Raw genomic sequence first — 23,037 nt, 5'->3', positions numbered from 1 at the left:
AAGGGCCCCACGAGCCTCAGTCCCTGCAGGCACTCTGGGTCCTGCAGACAGATCGCGCCCATGGGGCCTCACTCCCTGGGCACAGTGTTGCCATGTGCAGGCTTCCTGCTGTGAGCCCGCGGAGCCTGCCCTGAGCACACCTTCTCCCTCTGGCCTCTGACCCCCGCGGGTGGCCTAGGGCGAGCTGCACAGATACTGCGCTACCCTGCACGAGGGGCAAGTCCAGTTCAACAGCTGGAACCAGAAAGCCAGTGGCGCGCCCCACCACCAGCCAGCAGACAATGAGACGGACTGTAGCTGGGCCCCGTTCGGTGAGTTCTCCGTCTGTCCCCCCGTGTGCACGCTGGGGTCGGGGGTTCCGGAAGTGCCCTGTCCTCCGGCTCCACCACGGCTGGGCCACTAGGCACTGCTGGACGCCGGGCCTGCCCCGTCTGAGCCTCAGGAACCACCTTCTTGAGTGTGACTGCCTCTCCGGGGACAGAGGTGTCCTGTCAGTTGGCCCTCCCTGCGTGCAGAGCCGCTGCCATCTGACAGGTTCGCGGCCTGGGGGGCCTGCTGCGGATCACTTGTGTTTTGTCCATGTCGAAGCTGGGAACAACAGGGAGACCCCCGGAGGTGGGGGGGGCGTGGGGCAGGGGCTGGCCAGGGGCTGGCCTGGGGCTGGCCTGGGGCGGCCAAGGAGCAGCCAGACCCACACGGGAGGCAGAGTGAATGCCCCACGTGCTCTCCGGGACGAGTGGGGATCTCCTGTCACCCATGTTTGTTTAGTGACTGTTTGAAAACATGGTGACTTTCTTTCCTTCTGTCAAGAAGCCACCCGGGTGTTCCCCAGGTTTTCTGTGCTGGGGACAGCCCCGTTCTCCTGAGTGCACTGTCCTACCGTACAGGGCACGTGTGTGTTGGGCTGTCCTGCCCCGGAGCGCGAACCAGTGTTGGGTGCAGAGTGAGCGGTGCTCACTGTTGCCTGTTGATTTTCACCCCTGTAGACCAGGACAACTACCAGCAGCTGCTCGGAGCCTTGGATTACTCGTTTCTGTGCGCCTACGCCATCGGCATGTACCTGAGGTAGGTCTGCTGGGGTTCTCCGTCCCCTGATGGTTCTCGTCCCTCTGGGGCAAAACGCGTCCGCAGGTCACCTCCCTTCCCGTGTCTTCTCACGGACGAGGGCAAAGTGAAAGCCGGCCTGTGCAGGGTGCCCTGCTGGTCGGGGCGCCACTGCAAAGCTGCCTACGTAGATGGCCCAGTAGTATGCTGATCAGGGCGGACCGTCCAGGGACGGCGCTCAGGGCCCTGGGGTTTCACATGCACAGTGAATCCTGCCACGATGTGGTCACCAGGGGCGGGGTGCTGGTCGCCCCCGGGGACATGCTGCGGAGCACGTCGTCCCCTCTGGTCTCCGGGGCTGCCGTCTGCCCACATGGTTGCCAACATCAGAGCAGTTTCTTCCCCGCTGCCCAGCGCGGCCCCATAGGGTGCCTCACCGCCCTCCTTGTGCTTGCTGCTGGGAATGAATCCGACTCCAGCACTGGCTCACACGGCTTTGGGCCAGTCATTGCCCCTCTGTGGGCCTCAGTCTCCCCTTTGTGAACCGAAGAGAACGGTAGTTAACTGATAGGATCGTGGTGAGGACCCAACGAACGCTCAGAACAGAGCCTGGCCCGCAGAGCGCTCCAGCATCTTTCCGTGTGATCATTACCCCATTCTGAATGGACCTGGGAAGGTGGAAGTAGTGTGTCAGTACCAGGACAGGTGATTACCTGATTAAACACCGGCGTTGTATCAGTTCAGCCAGGTTAAAAAAAAAAAAAATGGGGCTCCTGGGGGACTCAGTGGAGCGTCTGCCTTCGGCTCAGGTCACGATCCCAGGGTCCTGGAATGGGCTCCCTGCTCAGCGGGGAGTGCGCGGAGTGTGCGTCTCCCTCTGCCTGCTGCTCCCCCTGCTTGTGCTCTCTCTCTGTCTGTCAAATAAATAAATAAAATCTTAAAAGAAAAAAATTGTAGGGACTAAGGCCCTTGGCTCAAGAGATTGTTGTTGTTGTTGTTCAGAGATCTTCAGAGGTTTAAGAATCTTGGGGATCCTGTAAATGGTTAGCTTCTTTCCTGACCAGTCCCCTGGAGCCTGGCATCCTCCAGACCTGCCCCCGTCCCAGCTCAGGGCAGTTGGTGGGTGGCCGGTACCCAGGCAGGCAGTTCCTGTTGGTGGAGTGGCTGCACCCCCATTTTATTGTATTTACCTAGCGCTGCAGAACTTGTCTGAACGAACGAATGAATAAGGATGGATGCGAAAACCCTCTGTGTGTGACCCACAGCGGAACACAGCCCCGCTGAGAGAAGGCGGGGGAAGCATTCGGCTTCGTGGGGCTAAGTTGCAGCCGGGCGGCTGGCCATGTTCCATCTTGAGATCAAATACTGATACCCGAAGATTGCAGTCTTACCGGACACCGATAATCTATAGTATAAAAAGACCTAAAAGTTTGAATGTGTTTTTCTTGGTTACTAGAAGATAGTATTTACGTGTGCTTCTCAGCTAGGAGTGATTTTGTCCCCTAGGCAACATTTAGCAGGATCTGGAAGCATGGTTGGTTGTCTCAGCAGGAGAAAGGGGCTTCCTGGCAGCATCTAGCAGGCAGAGAGCTGGGCAGCTAAGTGTGCTAAAGCACAGGACAGCCCCTCGCCACAAAGAATGACCCCGCAGCACATCGAGAGTGTTGAGGTGAAGCCTTTAAATAGGTAGTTTTATTGTTGCTTCTTCACTGGCAAAGGTAATGTGTCATGCAAGTCGCTAAAGAGGGTTATTACAGAACTCCATCTAGCGTAGAATCTGGAGTAGACTCGCGACTGTAGCAAGGGCAGCCACTGCTTTCCGTGGCCTTTTAGTGACATCAGGGCACGTGGCTGGTCAGGTGAATCATCTGCAGGGGCGCCTGTGTCAGCGCAAGCCTTTCCTAGCGGGTGCAGCGAGGACTTTAGTCCCCGTACGAATCGGATGGGAGACAGAATGGTGTCCGTTCCCTTAGGCCTTTTCTTTAAAAACTTTGGAATAGAGACTAAATTTGGGCTCATTATTGTATAGCAAGACTGAGAACATTTTTCAGCCCTGGCCGATGGCATTAGCTCTATCCTGTGACGTCAGACAGGACAGCCAGACCCTCTGGGACACGTTTTCTCTGCTCTGAAGCCAGCAAGTTGAAAAACATCACTTGCTTAACTCTAGAATGCTCTTGAGCTTATGATGTTTCTATGCAACTTTGAATTTGACCTGGATGTAATTCCTAATTTAAATAATTATAAATATATACCATATTTATGATATATATTTATAATAAATCAATATTTATGATATATATTTATAATAAATTTATTATATAATATATATTATATATATAATAAATCAATATTTATGATATATATTTATAATTATAAATTAGACCTAATTTTAAATTACTTTCTGTAGTCACTTGGTTGGTGCTAGGTAGATGGTCCTCTCTGGGGACTTCAGAAGGAGAAGTGTCCTGCTGTCTTGGTTCTTGAGATGAAGGACAGAATTTTGGAGATCATTCCCTGAGCAGTGTTCCCCAGCCGGCAGGTATCATTATATTTCTTGTTTATGTGACTCCGGGATGGCTACGTGGAAGGAAGGGAGATCCGTGCTTTTCAGTGACTGCAGGAGGCTCACAGTCATTTGATTATTCTGGTGTTTGTCCCCTTCATAAGTGACAGTGACACACCGCTCTACAGTGGCAGTTCTTCCCAGGCCGCCTACTTCCCGAGGCATGAGCTGCTCTGTGGAGAGCAGCCACCATGGACCAGGCCCTTGGCCCACTTTGATCTCATGGGAGCCATCCCAGACAGCTCTGGAACGGAATTGTCCTTGCAAGGCCAGCTCGTTACCGGGTCACGTTGCTGGGACAGGAGCATAGCAGCCCTAGCCTCCTGTGTCAGCACTCGCGTTAAAGATAATCTGTCTTCAGGCCTGGTCACAGTGGTGGCGGCTGGAGGGCAGCTAATGGCAGAGCCCATCCAGCCCCGTGTGTGGACGGCAGGTGACTTAGCGACAGTTTCAGGGCCGAGGGACGTCCGGAGGCGACAGGCGATGTTTTCATGACACACGTCTACAGTCAGAACATCACCATTTTAAATACTGTGCACACACACTGGACGTTGTTTATATAAAAGCAGGACTAACTAGTGGGACAGGTTTTTACTGTTTTGTTTTTTGAGGATCTTATTTACCCGTTCTGGGTGGGGGGCGGGGGAGGGGCAAGCAGACTCCCTGCTAAGCACGGAGCTGATCTCAGGACCCCAAGATCATGACCTGAGCCAAAACTAAGAGTCATTTACCCGACGGAGCCCCCCAGGGGTTCCGGGGGTCTTAACTGGCAGCCATCATGCACAAGTCACAGTGTTTGAGGTTTACGACTTGACAGTCCATGGCCCTTCCAGAAATAAAGTCCTAAAAGATGTTGCCGGTGGCCAGCCTCTGGTTCATGAGCAGTCTGCTGGACACAGTTGTGATGAAATCTTTCTAGAAACTGTAGTGCATTCGAGTTCTGAAAGCTCCGGGAACAGCATGGGAACATCCAGAAAGGTCACGGCTCCTCCACATCATGGGTGTGTCCGTCTGCTCATTCTCACGTTCGCTGCTTTGTTCTCCGTCCTCAGCGGCATCATAGGGGAGCGCCTGCCCATTCGGCACTACCTCACGTTTGGGATGCTGGCTAGTGGCGCTTTCACCGCCCTCTTCGGGTTAGGCTATTTCTACAACATCCACAGTTTGGGATTCTACGTGGTAACTCAGGTAAGGGCTGGGTCCGTGGCTTCCCAGGGGCCGGGTGTCTGTGATGAATCAGACTGGGTGTTTGGGCCTCTGGTCCCCATCCCTGCCACGGGAGAAAGCTGCGGGCCGGGCCAGCTCCGTGTCCTGTCTGCCGGCGGGGTCGGCGCTGGTGTCGGAAGGACCCCACCCGCATCGGTACCCGGCATGGGGGACGCAGGAAGCCTGTGAGCTCTTCCTCCCTCACGTGGAAGGCTTTGAGATGTGTCCTGCGGTGCGTTTGACCTCTCGTGTGGGAGGGACGGGGGGTGTGGCTGGCGGAGGAGGAAGGGAGGGCTCCGGGGTTACAGGCCATCAGCGGGGAGGCAAGGAGAGAACCCCATGGTGCTCCAAGTGGGGGAGAGGCCAGGGCAGGCTCTGCCCATCCCGCGGGGCCCGTCCGGTGGTCCCCACGGCCCCATGGGTGAGTCCCATGGGTGAGTCCCGACCACAATGGAAAATGGCTTGTGAGACTGCGGCTCAGCCTCTGAGGCTCTCCACACAGCCTGGGGGTGCGTCCTGTCATCAAAGCAGATTGTATGTAATTTGCTTTTTCAAGTGTTGCCTCAGGACTTGAAAAGTTTGGTTGTTTTAATTACAACAGTGATTCACACTTTATAGTAAAATGGAGAGTTGGAGGGCGGGAGTGAACAGTTCCCCAGAGTCCCAGCGTGTTCCTAGAGGGAAGGCAAGCCTGGCTGGCCCGGGGGCCAGACCCACAGTCACTCCGACTCCCTCCCGGAGCCCAGCGGCAGTGGCGGGGAGGGCAGTTGGCTGGACCTGCCTCCCGTTGTGAACTTCTGCTCGAAGCTCCTGAGACTAAAGCAAACCTGCCGCCCCTCCTGAGCCCCTTGGAGCCTGAGCTTGGAGCACTCTTGAGAAGTGGAGAAATGCTTTTCGCAAGCTCAGGGTCCCGCCTGTGCTCCTTCCAGAGGGTCGGGGTACAAGAAGTGAAACGTGTGGTCGGTGAGCTTCCCTATACGCGCTTAGGCTCACGATTACACACACGTGCCGCGTACGCAGTTTACAACCCATCTTTGGCTCCCGAAGCTCCCATCAGAGAGTGTTTTGCTGCCTTCTTGTGGGAGTCTCCGCTGCGCTCCCAGACGTGCCAGGAACAGGGCGGAGTGAGCTTTCGTGAGCCGGGCCTGAAGACGGGGCGCCCCCTCTTCGGCTGGCGGTGAGCCCCCTTTCCCTCTGCCGCAGATCGTCAACGGACTGGTGCAGACCACCGGCTGGCCCAGCGTCGTCACCTGCCTCAGCAACTGGTTTGGGAAGGGAAGGTGAGCAAAGGCGGCCCCGCTTCCAGCGGCATTTATTCTCTGAGATTCTGATGAAAACCAGACCACCTCCTTTCTAGGTGTTCTTGACATTTACTGCAGAAAAAGCCACTTTTACTAGTGCACTCCGTGAAGGAAGTGCACTCCGCTGGGACTTGGGGTGCTGGATTCAGGAGGGCCTTTCTCCCAGGAGACACGCCCACCTTCCACCCCTCCCCCATTCCGTGTCATGGCTGGGGCGGTCTGTTCTGCGCAGCTGGTCCCCTGCGCTCCATCTTCCCAAGACTCAGAGGCACATGGCAGCGTGGCAGGGTCCTGAGCGGGTCACCCAGCGCCCAGCGGCAGAACCGCACTGAGCCTTGGTGACGGACCGCAGTCCGGATGACACGGTGATATCCGTGTGACGCACAGCGTGGCGGGGCCCAAGGTTAGAAGTGCCTGAAGCCACTACACACGGCAGGGAAAGCAGAACGAGAGCCCGCAAGCTTTGTTAGGATTCCCCGCTTGGCTTCTCCGGTGGGCTCTGTGAATGGCGGATTTCTCAAACAACTGTATATAGATTACGAAGGCACAGATTTCATTCTGGGCCGTTCCAAGAACTCAGGCAGAGGCTTCTTTCGCTCTCTCTAAGCGTAGACTCACTAAGCCCTGAGAGAGGCGTGCGAGGATTCCTCCGGAGGTCCAGCAAGAACACTGCTCTGTGCGCGTCTCCTGTGTCCGTTCGTCTGCCTCGGGCAGTGGCGTCTGTCGTCCTGCTCATTTCCGTGGGGCCCCTGACACGTCCTGGGCACCGTCTGTCCTGCACCTGCTGGCGTATAACGACTTCTCAGGGTCATTTGTGTTCTGTTGTGTTGCAGGCGGGGTTTGATTATGGGGGTCTGGAATTCGCACACCTCCGTGGGCAACATCTTGGGATCCTTGATCGCCGGCTACTGGGTGTCCACGTGCTGGGGCCTGTCCTTCATCGTCCCCGGGGCCATCGTGGCAGCCATGGGCATCGTGTGCTTTCTCTTTCTCATCGAGCGTAAGTACACGCGGCCTTGGCGGTGACGTCCCGGCGGGGGGCTTTGGGGGGCCAGGTGTTAAGGGAAAGGCCCGCGGTGGCCCTGGCTCTCCCCCGGCCGGGTGGACTTCCCTCTTCAGGTATAGATTTCTCCCGTGAGCGCTTTCTCTCTGGCTCTTGCTGCATTTCTGTTGTCTCCTGGTTTCTGGAGCAAGCGATGTGGCAGTTCCTCTCCTGCCCGCCCCCAGCATCGGGCACGCGTGGTTCGCCTGGTGCCGGGAGTCCTGTACATGATATCTGCCACGTCGCTCACCCCCAGGGCCACAGCGCCCAGCACCTGCTCAGCCGTCTTGTTGCCACAAACGGGCATCTCCCCAGCTCGCCTGCCTTCTGATAGGGTAATTTCATGAAATCACTGCGTGACTGCAGACCCTGTATCCTAATCAGGTGAAGAGTGTTCTGCCAGAAAATCAAATTCTTTGTTCCCTTCTAGGCTCAGTGCCAGACTTCTGATTGAATTGGGTTTGAAATTAATTTTCAAAATGGGAATCTGGCAGGACAAGGACTCCTGGCCATTAGTCCAGTGATAGGAAAGCTGCTTCAGCCGTTCCAGGGCAGGGCGTCTGGTCCCCCAGGCTCTTCTTGGAGCTGGATTGGGCATTTGCTGCTTCGATTTGCCTTAAAGCAAAATAAAATCATAGGCACTAGATGGCGGTTAATCCCAGGTAGGGGTGCTCAGGGGCTTGGTGCTGCCACCCATGCGGGCGTCAGCTTCGGCTCTGCGTTCGGAGCTGCCCAATTCATCCAGGACATTAAGGCGTGTTTTACTCAGCTTCTCGCTTCTCTTTTCTCATTGCTTGCCAGCGTCACCAACCTGTGGCATTTAACTGGAGTGAGTGTCATGGAGTTCCGGGAAAGGTCCCCTGTGTCACCTGTCCTCCAGGCTGGCCCACTAGCACGCGGAGCTCTGTCACGGGGCGTTTCAGCCTGTTCCTTAGGCAATAGTCACCCGGAGAACAACGCGAGTCCTCTCGGCTCATGCACAGGGGCCCCCGGGTGTGTCCTGCCCAAGGTCAAGAGTCCACGGTCCTTTTTCTTCTCTTCCTCAGCCAATGAAGGGTTGGTTCCGGGGGCAAGAGGAAGTGCACTGAGGAATGGGGTGTGTGGCCAGAGACAGAAACAGCCGCTGGCCAGCGGGTGTTTCTGTCTCTGGCCACCCGGATCTTAGTGCCTGAACCTGGTCAGCCCAGTTCTCCCGGGCGGGGCCTCATCCCCTCCCTGCTCTGGGCAGGGATCCCAAGACAAGGAAGCTGTGCTTTGTCTTTTGTTCTAAAACGAGAGCCTTCTTCCCACCGGGCCACCCCTCCTGTGGCTTCCATGGGGGGGGGACAGGGCGGAGAGGGTCCACACGGGGCTCTCCTGGCGCCGCCTTCCCCCCACTTCTTGCTGGGGCCTCCCATTCCCTCCAGGGATTGACCTGCGGCCCCTGTCCTATTCCTGTGGTGACCGTGGATCGCTGCTTCTCCACCCTGGCCCGCTGGGGGACAGAAGTGCAATCCTTCACCTTCCCCAGGCCCACCAAGCCTTGAGGCCAGGGGACCGTGCCTGCCAGACTGTCCCGGGAGGCTTGCTGTTACTGGGGTAATAGGCACACACCCTGCTGTTACTTGGCCGGGGTGGGGGACAGGCACACACCTCGCTGTTACTGGGGGTGGGGGACAGGCACACACCCTGCTGTTACTTGCAGGGGGACGGGCGCACAGACCTGGGCTTGCGTCTCCTGCTCCTCGGGTCCTCTGTGACCTGCAGGGTAGGCGGGGTGCTGACCCTGGTGGGAGACTCGGGGCTCCACAGGCAGGGTGAGTGCGGTGGGACTGAGGTCTGGACCCAGAACCTCCCCCCACCGCCCTCCTGTCCCCTCAACACATTCTCATGGTTGGGGATGGATTCGTGCCAAGAGTGTCTACCTTCAGCCCTTAGTAGTACGTTCACTGCAGGTGACACGAGATGTCAGGTGAGCCCCTGTTCCTCCCTCCTTCCCGGACTCCCCACATGTGATCTCCTCCTCCCCAACGTTCCATGGTCTGGAGCACGTTTCTCATTGCACTGGGTCCCCCCAGAGCCCGGGGTCACCCGACGTATCTCTGTCCCCTGGTGCCTGCTCTCCCCCGACATCACCCGGCTGGTCTCCCCAGGATTGGTCCTCCCCGTCCCACCGCCCTTGGCTACCTGCTCTCCTCCCCTGGCTTCTGCTGGGGCTGCTCCCCAGCGCCCGGCTCACGTGGCTCACGGACACCTGACCCCGGCACTTCTCCGCCCTCCCACCAGATGTCCCCTTGCTGTCTTCGTGCGTGCTCCCTCTGGGTGTTGGCATCTACCTACCCTCTTGTATTAAAATCCGAGGTTTACTTTGGTAGTTGTACTGGAGATGAGACACCTTTCAGACTCCCCAAGTAACTAGTGGGCACGTGCCCTGTGGCCTTCCTCATCATCAGGAGGACATTCTCGGGGGAGAGGCGGCCACCATGTAACAGGAGTTTTGCTGTGTCCCAGGCGCAGGGCCAGGCTTAGGGCGGCTATTATTTGGCAGATTTCCAGGGAAAAGTCTTGAGGCTCAGGGGCTGTAGGTGACCTGTCCAAGGTCACACACTAAGCGGTGAAGTTGGGGTTAGGGGGTACCTGCTCGCCCATTCAGACTTTCTCCCTCGGTCCCTGGGGTGTCTTCTTACAGACTCAATTTAAAAAAAAATATTTTTTCATTTAGATGATAATTAAAAAAAAACTTTGTGTCTTATAAACACTGCTTTTTCTTGTAGAGACAATACGTGTTTGAAAGACATTTTCCTGCAATGAGCTATGTAGGTGCTTCTGAAGTCTGTTTCTCAAACCTGGGTTCCGTAGAACCCCGGGAGTTGAACATTGTTCCCCGGAACCACGGGAACTCTTTCCTTCAAAGGAAGTAGCACACATCCGGGTCTCCTCGGCCACCGTCGTTCTACTGCGTGGGCCTCCCCTGCTGATTAAGTGGGCGACTGGCCATTTCTCATAAGACACGCGCTGGCCCACCCGTGGTCCCTCTTCCCTCCCTCGCCGTGCGTATGCCACAGCCCCCCTCCTCCTGCCCTCCTTTCTCTGCAGGCCCGAGCGTCCATGGGAGAAGAGGTGGACGCACCCCGGGTGTTCCAGGCCCTTCTCTTTCCTGCCCCTGATGAGGCCCCCCGACGGGAGCCACGAGGAGGTGCCCAGCGCTCGTGCCCCCATCACTGTGGCGTGTGCACCAGACCGCACCTCTCGGCCGGGGACCTCATCACCGCAGTACGGCCCCTGACCCCCAAGTAGGACCCTCCGCTCGGACATCACACCGTCTGGGGAAGTGCCCTTCCCCCGCCACACACCCGCCGGCTCCCTGCAGCCGGGTCTGGAGGGGCTTCTCTGCACAGGAACTTCCCTCTGGAGGCCGCCGGCCTCTCCATAGGAGGCATCTCTGTAGGCTTCTGACGTCACCTCGTGCTGGGACCCCGGGCACCCATGCACGAGTGTCTGAGCACAGAGACCCCGGTGTGTAGCGTCAGCACGCCCAGCTCCTCCTCCCCGCTCGGGCCCCAGCCAGGCCCCAGCCAGGCTGGTGGAGTTCCAGAAAAGTGGTTTTACCAAAAGTTACAAAAAGACCCGGATTCAGGGCTGGGGGAGGGGCAGGGCTGTTGGAGGCCGCCGCCTGGTTTCTGAAGAAGGGCGTCTGCTTCCCCGGCTCCTCGTGGCCGTAGGTCTGGCTGTCGGTTCTGTGACTTCACATGTGTCCTTCCTTCTTTGCATTTAGGTAAAAAGCGTTCCGTTCTTATCAAGATAGCTGTTTTGTTTTGTTCCCACTAATTTGTATTTGTAATTAATCCCGTAACGTGGAACAGCCCATCACGCATGGTACAGGTCCCCCACTGCGCACGTCCTCACGGTTCCTCCCGATCCTTGTCCTTCGGGCTATCTGCGGCTTGTCACTGTGCTACACACACGCTATGCTTGTTTTCACTTGTCCCGTGTGAAATCTTTCCCATCGTGCAAAGCCGTTTTCACACGCGCGACGGTTTGCCTTTGCCAAAGCTCCCCCACCCCACCCTGCGTGTGTCACGGGGACGGAAGGACAGGGGTGCGGGCGGGACACAGGCGGGCTGCTGGCGCGGGCCTTGCTTGTCCTTTTCTTCAGCTGCTCCTCATTTGGTCAAGTCGCAGGTGGGGTCTTGCTCTGGTGTGACTTCTTGGGTAGTGGGAAGGCCCAGCCCTGGGTTCACCGCTGTTCGCGTTTGGTCTTGCAGATCCGAAGGACATCGCCTGCTTCTCGTCCCTGGCGGTGGTAAGGACCCGCTTCACTACTTTTTTTTTTTTTTTTTTTTTAGGATTTTCTTTATTAGAGACCGAGAAAGAGAGCACAGCAGGGGGAGAAGCAGACTCCCCGCTGAGCAGGGAGACCAGTGCAGGGCTCCATCCCAGGACCCTGGGATCATGACCTGAGCCGAAGGCCGAATCTTATGGCTGAGCCCCCCAGGAGATACACTTTTCCCCTCCCTCATACAGCGCTCTTTCTTGGGCTTCCAGACCCCATGCCCCACCACCCTAGCTGGCCCCGCACAGAGGGCTTTGCTGGCCTCTCGCCTCAGCCAGACCCTGGCACAAGAGGCACAAGCCCCCATCTGTGCCCTCCCCGCCAGGGATCTGCACAGGCCCTGGTGGTCAGCGCCTCCCCCCAGCAGGGCCATCCCCTGAGCTCCACAGTCACACAGGCCCCTGCCCCCTGCCATCCCTGCAGGGGCCTCTGGGGGGCTCAGATGGGCCACAGCTAGGGTCATCTCCCCACTTCCCCACTTCACCCCATGAGCTTACTGGGCTCCACATTCCCTGTCTCGGTCAGGGAAGCGCTGTCCTCACTGTGGGCAGGCTGGATCCTTGGGATTCCTAAACACATGTTCCACCGCTCTGGCCCGTGGCACTGGCATCTCTCCTCAGGCTCTGAAAGTAATTCCCCTTTGCTCCTGCAAAAGCCGTGCTTCACACGTCACCTGGGAATTTTTTTTTTTTAAGATTTTATTTATTTATTTATTTTTTAAATTTTATTTACTTGACAGAAATCACAGGTAGGCAGAGAGGCAGGCAGAGAGAGAGAGAGGGAAGCAGGCTCCCCGCTGAGCAGAGAGCCCGATGTGGGGCTTGATCCCAGGACCCTGAGGCCATGAGACCATGAGACCATGAGACCATGAGACCATGAGACAGTGACCTGAGCCGAAGGCAGAGGCTTTAACCCACTGAGCCACCCAGGCGCCCCAACCTGGGAAGATTTCTTTGCAGCAGGAGTCAGAGCGGGTCGCTGACTTGACTGACTTGATTGACCGCCTCCTGTGGCTCCCTGTTTGCTCACCACCAGTGCCTCCTGGTGGAAGCCGGTACCTTTCTAAGCAGATATAAAAACTCAATTTTGAAAGTCACTGCCTTCGAACAACAGGCGAAATTTTACAACATTTTAAAGCCCATTTTCCTTCCACGAGCATGGATTTCAGAGTTTATAGGGATCCGGGTTTTGTTGTGCTGAGAGTTAACCCTTACAGCTGGCCCGGCAGCGCCGTCCGAGGTGCCCAGCCGAGGGAGGGGCCACACATGTCTCCTGCGCGCACTGACCCTGCCTTCTGAACCGTCTACTGACCCAGGGGAACCTTGGTTCCTCTCTCACCAGAGGAGAATGTCTCCCAGTATTGTTTCTACAGGCTTTTCCTTTCAAGGTCGTTTAAAAACATCAAAACCGTGAGGGAAAGTGAAGTTGACACAGTCGGCCCCGAGACCTCATAGCCGGTCCTCGGTCATTGTTCCCGAGAGGACCCTCTTCTCGCTTTCTTTTATCTGAGGGTCTAGAGCCTCCAGTTAGGCCTTTGTTTTGTTTTATTTGTTTATTTGAGGGAGATTGAGAACAGGAGCACGAGGCTAGAGGGAGAGGGCGCGAGAGAGTCCCCCAGATGCCCAGCACGGCGCCCAACGCAGGACTGGATCCCATGCCCCCAGCTCGTGACCTGAGAGTTGGTCCCTCGACCGACTGAGCCCCTCAGGCCCCTCAGCCCTGTGTTTTATTTTAATCCTGCGTCTTACTGGCCCTTGGCAGCTGTTCTGAGAGGCTCGTGCGGAGCGCCCTTCCTACCCTGCGGTCAGGTGAGGCGTCTGGCTGTTGCGTCCGTAATTGCTGAGTGTGCTTTTCTGTCCCCGCAGCCGAAGGGCTGTGAGAACGGCACACACAGGTTCCGACTGCAGAAGCAGATCTTCACGGACGACAAGAACAAGCCCCTGGTGAGTCGGACCAGCCTCCGCTGCTTCGCAGAGGTCAGAGCCCAGCCGCGGTGACAAACTTAGGTCTCGTATTTCTCCTGTAAGACCCGCGTTTGCCTTGTGCAGTTTCTTTGGGTAGCTGGCCGGACTTGAAGTCTGTCATCAGCCTGAAAGCAGCACACTTGGTCCACGACCGTGGGCAGCATTCAGCGTCCCAGGCACGCCCTAGGTCAGGCCACGCCTGGAGTGTCGGCCACAGGGTCCCCCCTGTCCTGTGGACTCCCATTCTGGGGGGCCGGTGTGGGGTACAGACGGGAAGCCAGCAGGTTCCCGCAGCAGCTAAATGCCAGGCAGGGAGCCCCAGGGGGCGGGGCGCGAGCAGGCCCTGGTTCCGGCCCAGTCTTGGGAGCCGTCCCTAAGCAGGGGGCATGGATAGCACGGGCATGGACAGCAGGGGGCCTGGACAGCAGGGGGCGTGGATAGCAGGGGGCATGGACAGCGCTTTGAAGGAGGAGGGGTTGGTCTGCACCGACCTGGGCCAGGGGTTCAGGAGCTGGACAGGGAGGCCTGGGAATGGGACGTGGGCCCAAGAGGTCATGAAGAGAGTCGTCTCCCAGGCCTCCGCCCTGACACTCCCGTGTTCCAGAAGGGGAAACTGAGGCAGAGTGCTCAGGGTCCTGCCCGGTCCTGCTCGGAAAGGAGGCCTGGAGGCAGCACGGCAGGCCCCTTGGCTTTCCGGGTCCTTCCGACCAGTCCTTCCTGGGGCTCTGCCGCACAGCCCTGAGCCACGGGGACACTCAGACTCGGCTTTACGCACTGAAATTACAAGCTCTTTTCTTTTTAAATCAAACATCTTAAAGGATAAATGTACCAAATGGGCTTCTTAATTTTTTTTTTCTTTACTGCCTACAGAAACTTATTTGTGGTGGTTGAAATAACAGGAAAGAGAAAAATGATGTCTTGTACCTCTTAGTTCTTGGAATTTAGGGAAATTCAACTGGAGTGCTCTGATCTCTCTACCCAATGCTCAGTGTGCATTTTAAAAAGTTGGGTGTCTTAGTTTGGGCTGTTGTAACAAGAATACCCTAGACTGTGCGACGTGAACAACACACATGTCCTCCTGGAGGCGGGAAGTCCCAGATCGAGGCGCGGGGGGTCTGGGGTCTGGCAAGGCCCACTTCCCGGCCGGCCGCCTTCTCCGGGATGCTCGAGAGAGCCCGGGGGGGACACAAACTCTGGGGGCCTCTTCTTACGAGGCACGGACCCTGTCCTGAGGGCTCCGCCCACCGCAGTGGGGCTCGGGGTTCCACTCAGGAGCTTCGGAGGGACACAAGTACCGGGTCCACGGCGTCAGGTGTTAATCGATGTCTGACGGCTGTAAGTCCTGCTCGTTACTGAAGACTGACTTCTCCGTGAGGCGAGCCCCCGGGCCCCGTGTTGGGGCGCTGTAATGACCAGTAAAGCCGGACGCATACTTCCGGTGTCACTTCCCTCTGCCCTTTCCTGCTCCTGCTGCCAAAGCCTGTTGACTAACGTGTCACCGAGGGGCCCGGGCAGGCCTTGTTTCTCCGGGTCTGGCTATACCATGGGCCGACCCTGTCGTGCCCACGACCACACAGATTTTGGTCCCTTGTCTCTTACATGGCAGGAAGGGCTAAGGTGCTGGAGGGGGCTGGACCCCATGAGGGTCACCAGCCAGGATGCCCCCCAAGCTCGACTGGACACCCTGGTGTCCCCTTTCCCAGAATGCCCCGGCTCAGATCCCCTGGGCTCGGAGTTACGCGTCACCCACCCCCTCATCACCGCCACTCTGTGCCCGGCGGGACGCTGACTGCCTTCCTGGCGGCTTGTGTGAGGAAAGGGGCCAGTGCGGAAGCAAGGACGAGCGAAGAGGAAGGGGCTCCGCGTCACGGAGTCAGGAGGACCCGCTTCTGTCCTTCGGGTCTTTACGATGGCCTCGTGGTGGTCGAGATTTATCACCTTGTAGTCACGTGTCATTGCCCAGCCTTGGCTTCTCTGAGGAGCCTTCTGACGGGCTGTGGCTCAGCGGACACTTACGAGCGTCGAGTGGGTGTCTCAGTGCTAAAGGTGCCTTCCACGTGGCACGCCAGTGGGAGCCACGAGTCTGGGGGATGCCCTCCCGGCACAGTGTGGCTGCGGGCCCCTCCCGGCACGGCATGGGCTTCTCACGTGAACATCAGCGTGTTATTACACGCTTCTCCCCCCGCTGTGTCTCCATGTGTGTCTGTTTTAATCTCAGGGAGCCCCGTTGCTCTCTGATTCCGAAGCCTAGGAGTGGGGCCCCCTGGCTGAAGAGGCCCCGCCCCCTGCCGAGGGCACCACAGGTGCCGTGAGACCCTGCAGGGCCCTTGGTATGCAGCTTCCCATGTCCTGGTCAGCCCAGGGGGTCTCCGGCTCTGTAAAGAGGCAACTCTGCGCCCCTGGTTTAGTTTGGAAAACCCACCGTGACTTCCCAGTTCCCCTCTGCGCCCTCCAGACACGCAGAGGACCGGAATTTGGTAGCGGGGGCCTTTCCAGCAAAGGCCGAGCTTGCTTAGATAGAGACCAGAAGTGCTGGATCTGGATCTGGCTTTCCGCCAGCCCGGCGAGTGGCCCAGAAGTGCTTTCCAGAACCGGGAAGGGGCAGGTGGGTCTCAGCGTGCAGTGCCTGCTCCAGGCTAGAGGCTCTCTTCTGTTAGCTGGGCAGGAGCTCTTCACTGTCTGTCCTCTGTGTGTCTGGTTGCAAGCCGTCCCCTGGAGAGCCTGCTTAGTGTTCACAAGCACCTGTCCTAGCCTGAAACCGCAGAAACCCCAGAGGAGAGCGCCGGCAGTAGCATCTCTGCCCTCGGGCCTGGCAGCATCTTTGTAGATATGTCTCCTGAGGCAAGGGAAATAAAACCAGAAATCAAGTGTTGGGATCTCTCAAAATAAGCTTCTGCACAGTGAAGGAAACAACCAAACAGGAGAAGAGACTCGCAAATGACAAATCTGATAAAGGGTGAGTCTGCAAAACCCATGAAGAACTTAGCTCAACACCACAAAACATACAGTCCTATCGAGAGCAGGCAGAAGACATGAACGGACATTTCTCCAAAGAAGACACCCAGACAGCCAACAGACACACTCTCGTCATCAGGGAAATGCAAATCCAGACCACCTGAGAGCCCACCTCACACCCGCCAGGATGACGAAAATCGACAACACGAGAAACGACAGGTGCTGGCGAGGACGCGGAGAAAGGGGAGCCTCGCGCTGCTGCCGGGAATGCGGGCTGGCGCAGCCGCTCTGGGAAACAGTGTGGAGGGTCCTCAGAGAGTTAAAAATTGAACGACCCTGGGACCCAAGTATTTACCCAAAAAATACGAAAACACTAATTCAAAGGTTACAGGGCCCCCGTGTTTACAGCAGCTTTATCTACGGTAGCCAAGATGCGGAAGCAGCCAAGTGTCCACTGACTGATGAATGGGGAAGGGAGAAGTAGGGTGTGTGTGTGTGTGTGTGTGTGTGTGTGCGCGCGTGCTTGCGCGCATGTGTAGGAATATTATTCAGCCATAAAAAGAATGAAATTTTCCTGTTTACCCCAACATGGATGGAGCTAGAGAGTATTATGCTGAGCAAAATAGAAAAAGACAAATACCGTATGATCTCACTCCTGTGGAATTAGAAGAGTAAAGGGGAAGAAAAGACAAACCAGGAAACAGATTCTTAACTCTGGAGAACACACGGATGGGCCCCAGAGGGGAGGTCGACCGGGCGATGGGGGAAGAGGGTACGGATGAAGGAGCGCCCTGGGGTGGGGAGCACCGGGGTCGAGTGGCGGTGGCAAGCCACTGTGTTGTACACCGGAAACTGTAGGCAACTGTACGGGAATCAACATTAAAAAGTACCTTATTGAAATAGTATCGTAACTGTTGATAGCTACACCTGGTACCAACTGGACTGGAAGCAATTACAGGTTCTTCCTGTAATTGGTCTGGAAGTTTTTTTCCTATAGTTCATACATGTCCTAATTTAGACTCTTCATTCATTTGCAAGTTTGCTAGAATAACATCTTTTATTCAGTGACGCAATCTAGTAAGATTTGTAGAATCTCATGGGTGTGGGGACAGTACTCATGAAACCAATGAAAGCACACGTTGACTGGTTTCTGTGGATCATGATTCATACCTTAAAATTCTTCGAAACAAAACGAAACCTGTCCTGCAATTTCAGCCTTGACCGCACATCAGACTGACCTGGAGCCTGTCCCCCGAGAGGGCTGTGACCGGCCCGGGGTGTGGCCGGAGCGCCAGGCTCCCTCCCAGCCCCCGAGGTGGCTGTGTTTCACTGTGATTCACAACCATCGGTTTGGTCTCCTGAGCGGAACCGCTGAACAGCGGCATTCTAGAGAGAGAAGTTTCTTTATTGCAGACTCCGATCCTAGTTCTCTGTTTCCGTGTGCTGGTACGGAGTTGTCCTTAGGAGGATGGGCTGTCCCACTGGAACTTGTCATCCTCACCCAGAAACACCCGCTCATATGCTTAAATGTGTGTCCCCATCACCGGGCCGCGTCGTGGTCGGACGCCCGCTTCTCAGTGTTGGGGACTTTGGGTCGCCTTCTGTCCAATATGCGAGTTTCTGCTCTTCCGTGGAAGGGGAGTGTAAATATTGCGAGAGGACCATGACAACGCTTTATCTCTTTCTTCTTTCCTAATTTAAGTACGACTTGAAACTTACCTAGGTTGTAGTGAGATACATACAGTAAAACTGTTTGACTTTGTGGAAAGCGTGAGATGCACAGAAACATTTCTTTGTAAGTCTTGGACCTTCACGAAGAACATCTTTAGATCCTCCCAGCTCTGACTTGACCCCCGGCCCCGAACTGGGGAGCGCCGTTCTTTAACGAAGGCAAACGTTGCCCACCAGGACTGTCCAGGATTGGAACTCACAGAATATTGGACGTGCTTTATGAATTGTAAACTAATGTTATTTCTGGTCACAGGTGTCCTTTGTGAACTCCTTAGTAAATACAGGGTCATGTAAAGAGTTTACTGACCTTTCCCCTAATTCTGTCATTCCGTGATAACTGTTGTCAATTTGGAGTCCAGCTGCTTTTTCCCCCTATAATTAGATAGTTCCCTCTAGTTACCTAGACACGTAATAGGCATATACTGAATGTTTCTTAAGATCATAATGAAAAATGAAGTTTTGACTTTTATTATTTAATGGGACATAAACGTTAAAATCTCACCAGCTTTTTCCTTCCTCCCTTCCGTCCCCCCAACCGCAAAGAGATGTGTCCTCTACATGGACGCCCTTGAGCAACGTTCAGTTTATGGTGTTTTCCCAACTTTCAAATGGTCTTTCACAAATAGAGTCCTGCATTGCTGGGTGCAAGGACTTTGCGTGCTTTTAGTTGTTCCCCGGAGACACATGGGCGCTCGGGGCCGTAAGGCAAAGACGCAGCCCCGCAAGGCCCCACGACCTAGCGGAAGAGCGTCCTGCTCAGGACTGGCCTCGCTCAGCCAGGTGCGTGCCCTGCTGACAGCTTTTCTTCTCTCTCTCCTTCCCGATGGGATTCGCCTCCAGGACCCCGAGCTGCAGTGCTTGCTGCCGTCCGACGGGAAGCACCCCGTCCAGCAGAGCCACGTCGTGGTCCTCCCAGCCGACGGCGGGGGCAGCATGGCTGCCATCAGCTTCACCGGGGCCTTGAGGATCCCGGTGAGTACATGCCCGGGAGGCGTTTCAGGAAGGGGCATTTGTGCCTGCGGTTGACGATCAAGCTTAGCAACAGAAATCCGTGGTCACATAACCCGTGAACTCTCGGGCATCAACCCGAGGTTGCCAGCCGGCAGTCATGGGGCTGAGTGAGGCCGCAGTATTTGCCTCACACTAAGCTTTCAGTTTTTCAAAATCATTGCCTCCATGTAGAAGTCACCTGTTTCACAAACAGGGCTTCCCCTCTCCACTTGGGAAACCAGTAGGTCTGGCTCCAGCAAGCCCCTCGTCCCGTGGCCCAGCCCCTCACTGGTGCTCCCCTCCCTGGCCCATGAAGAGCCTGAGTGTCGAGCCTTGGGGGGGGACACGTCCCCAAGTCCTGCTGTGGGGGTGTGGGTGAGCCCACTCGATTTTCTTTACCCTTTAAAGTGCTTTTAAAAAGGAGACCAGAGCTGGTGCGTTGCAGCCACACGTGCTAAGGGAAGAAATAAGGGACGGGGGTGCAGAGCCAAGGGAAGAGACAGAAGCCCCCGGACACAGGCGCTGATGGTGCTGGGACTCTGCTCTGGTCCGTCGTTTAAAGATCAGGTGCTGGTCCTGGTGAGGCTGGCTCCAGGCTGGTGTGTGGTCAGGGCGTGAAGGGGGTCCAGGGAGAGGCTTTTCCGCCCAGGGCGTGGAGCTGTGGTGAGATCTCTTGTTGCTTTGGGTTTTTCTTGTCTGAAATCCATGGGCTCCTTCAGCAGAGCATGTGGGGGACCCACAAAAGACACGTGGAAAATGTGTTCTAACATGGTGAGCCACGGCAGGCGATGAAGGCAGAGCCCAGGGCAGAAGCATGCAGAGGGGGAGATTGCGAACACTGCCCAGGTCAGAGAGGATATCCAGACCCGTGGGGTGGCCAGGCATGTGGACCGCGCCTAGAAACATCTGGACTCCCGCCCCAGGGTGTGACAGGCAGAGGAGTTCCTGCAGAATTCACACACAGACGAGACAGCCTCGCTGGCGCGGCCCTCGGCGAGGAAGGGCTGAGGGAGCACGAGCCCAGAGGCCCCTCAGCGACCGGGTGAGGCAGGAAGCATAAATGGTGCGTTCAGAGAACGTGTGCTTGAGAACAGAAAGTCCTGGCGGCACCAGACGACGCTGGGCGGCTGGCCAGCGGGCAGCGTGGAAGACCAGGCCGGGGCCCCCACAGCCACTGAGAATGTGGGTCGGCTGCTTCTAAATAGAAAGTCGCCTTTCGCATATGATGGTTAGTAACAACTAGTAACTTGCCCGGCGGGGCCTTCCTGTGCGGCTGCTCGGCTGGGGTCAGGGCAGAAGGAGGCACTGTGGCCCGCTCCAGCCAGATGTGCTGGGTGTCCCAGGCAAGTGTGTCACCCATGCTGAGCCTCCGTCTCCTCGTCTGCAATGGGGCTCAGGGCCTGGCGTTATACTTAATGTTCTGAGGATTAAACAAAGTCACTCAGGGCAGTACTGAGGCCACACAGGGCATGTGGTCCACGCCATCAGCCCCGCACGCATCCTCGGACGGGGCTTGCCACTGCAAAGCACAAACTCACGTAATTTCACAATCACAGAGACTGAGATCCGTGTTCTCTGCCTGGTTTGGTCCCTGTGCGCACACGTGACACCTTAGCATCACCCCGTGTCTCACCCAGACCTCCCGGAGACATCTGGGACTCGTGTCGCGATGCCACGCCTTCCCAAGAGTAGAGCTCAAGCAGAGCACAGACAGGACTCTCACAGCAGCCGTCAGACTGTGGGCCCTGGGGTCCTCGTCCAGACCCACATTTCTCTTCCCAGTGTCTTCCCCGAGCCCCCACTTCTCCGGGTGCGGGTGCAGGTGCCGACAGGCATGCGCGCTGTGACCGGTGGGAAGCCCTGTCCTGTGTGTGTCGGCCGCTGCGTCGTTTGCAGGGGTTTCCAGCAAAAGGAGGGAGAGCGTGCACCGTGTCGAGGCGGCCCTTCCGGGCACGCTCTTGGAGGACTCCTTCAACAGCTGAGTTTCCAGAGCGATGTGGTGTAGGAATCAGGTCAACACGTGCTTTCATGGACTCTGATCTGACGTCAAGAAATTGGGTCTCAATCTGTAAAGACAGGGGTGGCCAGAGTGGCCATGGGTGGGTCCTCCACCCCACAGCCCCGGCCGCCACCACCCCAGTCCTCGGGCGGGACCCAGTCCCGAGGATGCCGGCTCCCCTCTCCCGGCAGCGTCGGCAGGTGCCCCACCAGACAGAGATGGCGGCTGTTTTTACAGGAATGAAGGAACTAGAATTGTGTTGCTTGTTTCCACAAACCTGCTGTGTACGCTCGGGTTGAAGACCGGCTCTCTCTGTTTCAGGGTGTGATCGAGTTCTCTCTGTGCTTGCTGTTTGCGAAGTTGGTCAGCTATACGTTCCTCTTCTGGCTTCCTCTGTACATCACGAACGTGGGTGAGTATCCATTGCTGGAAACACCGATGCTACGTTCCTGCCGTGGCTGTGATCCGGACGCTCTTTTAGCTCTGGTGTCTAGAGTCTCGTGAGACATACTGTTGATCAAATAGTGTGGTTAGTAGAAAAGTAGAGGCCAGAAGAGAATTCGGATACAGAAGCCATAATAACCTTGATGGGGCTTAAGGGGCCCCCTCTTCCATCCCAGCTGTGGCTGCTGGCGCCGTGGGGCCCTTCTATCTGGGGCAGCCTGCATTTGAATCTAGGCTACACCCAACGTCAGGTCACACCCTCCCACGTGCAGGGGAGGCCCCCGGGAGCGGAGATCATAAATGCTGAGTCACCTGACCTGGAAATTGCTCCTTGGAGAGGAGCTCTAGTTCTGGGGACAGCTGGCAGCCTGTCTCACGTTTCCTGAGTCCGGCCGCAGCTGAAGCTGCAGATAGGTCAGAGGCACCAGCCTGTGGGCTCCGTGCGCCCCTGTGCTGTGTGCGACCACAGAGGGAAGTCAGGAGGGCCATCGGCAGGGAGGGCCCCGGAGCCTCCGGGCCAGGAGCTGTGGGTTGCAGGGAGAAAGGAAAGAAAGCAGGGCCCCCTGGAAGTGTGGGCTCTGGGAAGGTGACAGCGAGGGGAGTTCTGGAGCCTGGGGCTTCGCAGAGCACAAAACGACTGATGGGGAGGAAGCCCTTCCTCCGCCCTGTGGTCCTTCTGGCCAGACTTGGAATCAAATGCCACGCAACAGGTGCCCGGAGAAAGTCACAGTTGAGAGCGCGTGTATGTATCAGATATCCTCGCAGACGGGGGCGTTGAGACAGGCCACACGAAGCTTACGTGGGCACAGGAGCGGCGTTGGGTCTGGGGGCCCAGGGGGACGAACGCGCATTGGCAGGCAGGTGAGAGGAGAGGTGTGGAAAACCCCCTTACGCAGATCAGTTCCTGAAGTAAAGGGGCGTCTTTGGTAATAGCTCCCGTCCTGGGGCAGGCTCTCCTTCCCCCCATAAATCTCGGCGGCTGTGGGGGAGGCAGAGAGCTTTTCCTGAATCTGTTGCGTTTTAATTACTTTAACTCAGAATAAATTTTTTTAGATATTGATTGATTGGTTTAGAGAGAATGCAGGATTGGAGGAGGGAGGGGAGAACCTCAGCAGCCCCCGCACTGAGCTCAGAGCCTGGCACGGGGCTCGGTCTCACAACTCCTGAGTCACCACCTGAGCCGAAATCAAGAGTCGCACGCTTAACCAGCTGAGCCACCAGGCGCCCCTTTAACTCAAAATGATCATCATGTCAAAGTGGCCCGTGTGGGGGCAGCCTGCCCTGGGCCCCAGCACCGCGGTTCCCGACGGTTGTGGGGACCAGCAGGGGTGGCCGTGGGCCCGAGGCGGAAGGGCTGGGTTTCCCAGGGACGGCAGTTGAGGCAGTAAGGGGACCGCCCACGTGAGGGGGGCGGTAGGGAGCCGCTCCCGGTCGGGTGACTCCACGAGGGCAGGCAAGCCCGTGCAGTGTAGACAGGCGCCCT

The 23,037-nt window shown here is 56.8% G+C and overlaps 1 protein-coding gene across 16 annotated transcripts in view; it reads left to right on the top strand.

Moving 5' to 3' along the window:
- The window catches only part of SLC37A1 (solute carrier family 37 member 1), a 70,575-nt gene that overhangs the window by 32,870 nt on the left and 14,668 nt on the right, over positions 1 to 23,037 (top strand). For 5 of the 16 annotated variants that reach the window (XM_082720591.1, XM_082720592.1, XM_082720582.1 and 2 more), the window contains 9 exons: positions 179 to 534; positions 987 to 1,065; positions 4,663 to 4,798; positions 6,020 to 6,096; positions 6,951 to 7,117; positions 11,404 to 11,441; positions 13,337 to 13,447; positions 18,962 to 19,093; positions 21,432 to 21,522. In XM_082720591.1, the coding sequence (XP_082576717.1) occupies positions 179 to 534; positions 987 to 1,065; positions 4,663 to 4,798; positions 6,020 to 6,096; positions 6,951 to 7,117; positions 11,404 to 11,441; positions 13,337 to 13,447; positions 18,962 to 19,093; positions 21,432 to 21,522 (1,187 nt within the window). The remainder of the gene's footprint in view (positions 1 to 178; positions 535 to 986; positions 1,066 to 4,662; positions 4,799 to 6,019; positions 6,097 to 6,950; positions 7,118 to 11,403; positions 11,442 to 13,336; positions 13,448 to 18,961; positions 19,094 to 21,431; positions 21,523 to 23,037) is intronic. The other 11 variants (XM_082720597.1, XM_082720596.1, XM_082720589.1 and 8 more) reach the window with 3 other exon arrangements.

This window comes from Mustela nivalis (genome assembly GCF_964662115.1).
Source record: "Mustela nivalis genome assembly, chromosome: 1".
Lineage (NCBI taxonomy): Eukaryota > Metazoa > Chordata > Mammalia > Carnivora > Mustelidae > Mustela > Mustela nivalis.
Note: the sequence above shows the minus strand (reverse complement) of the source record. Positions and strands in the feature narration are given on the sequence as shown.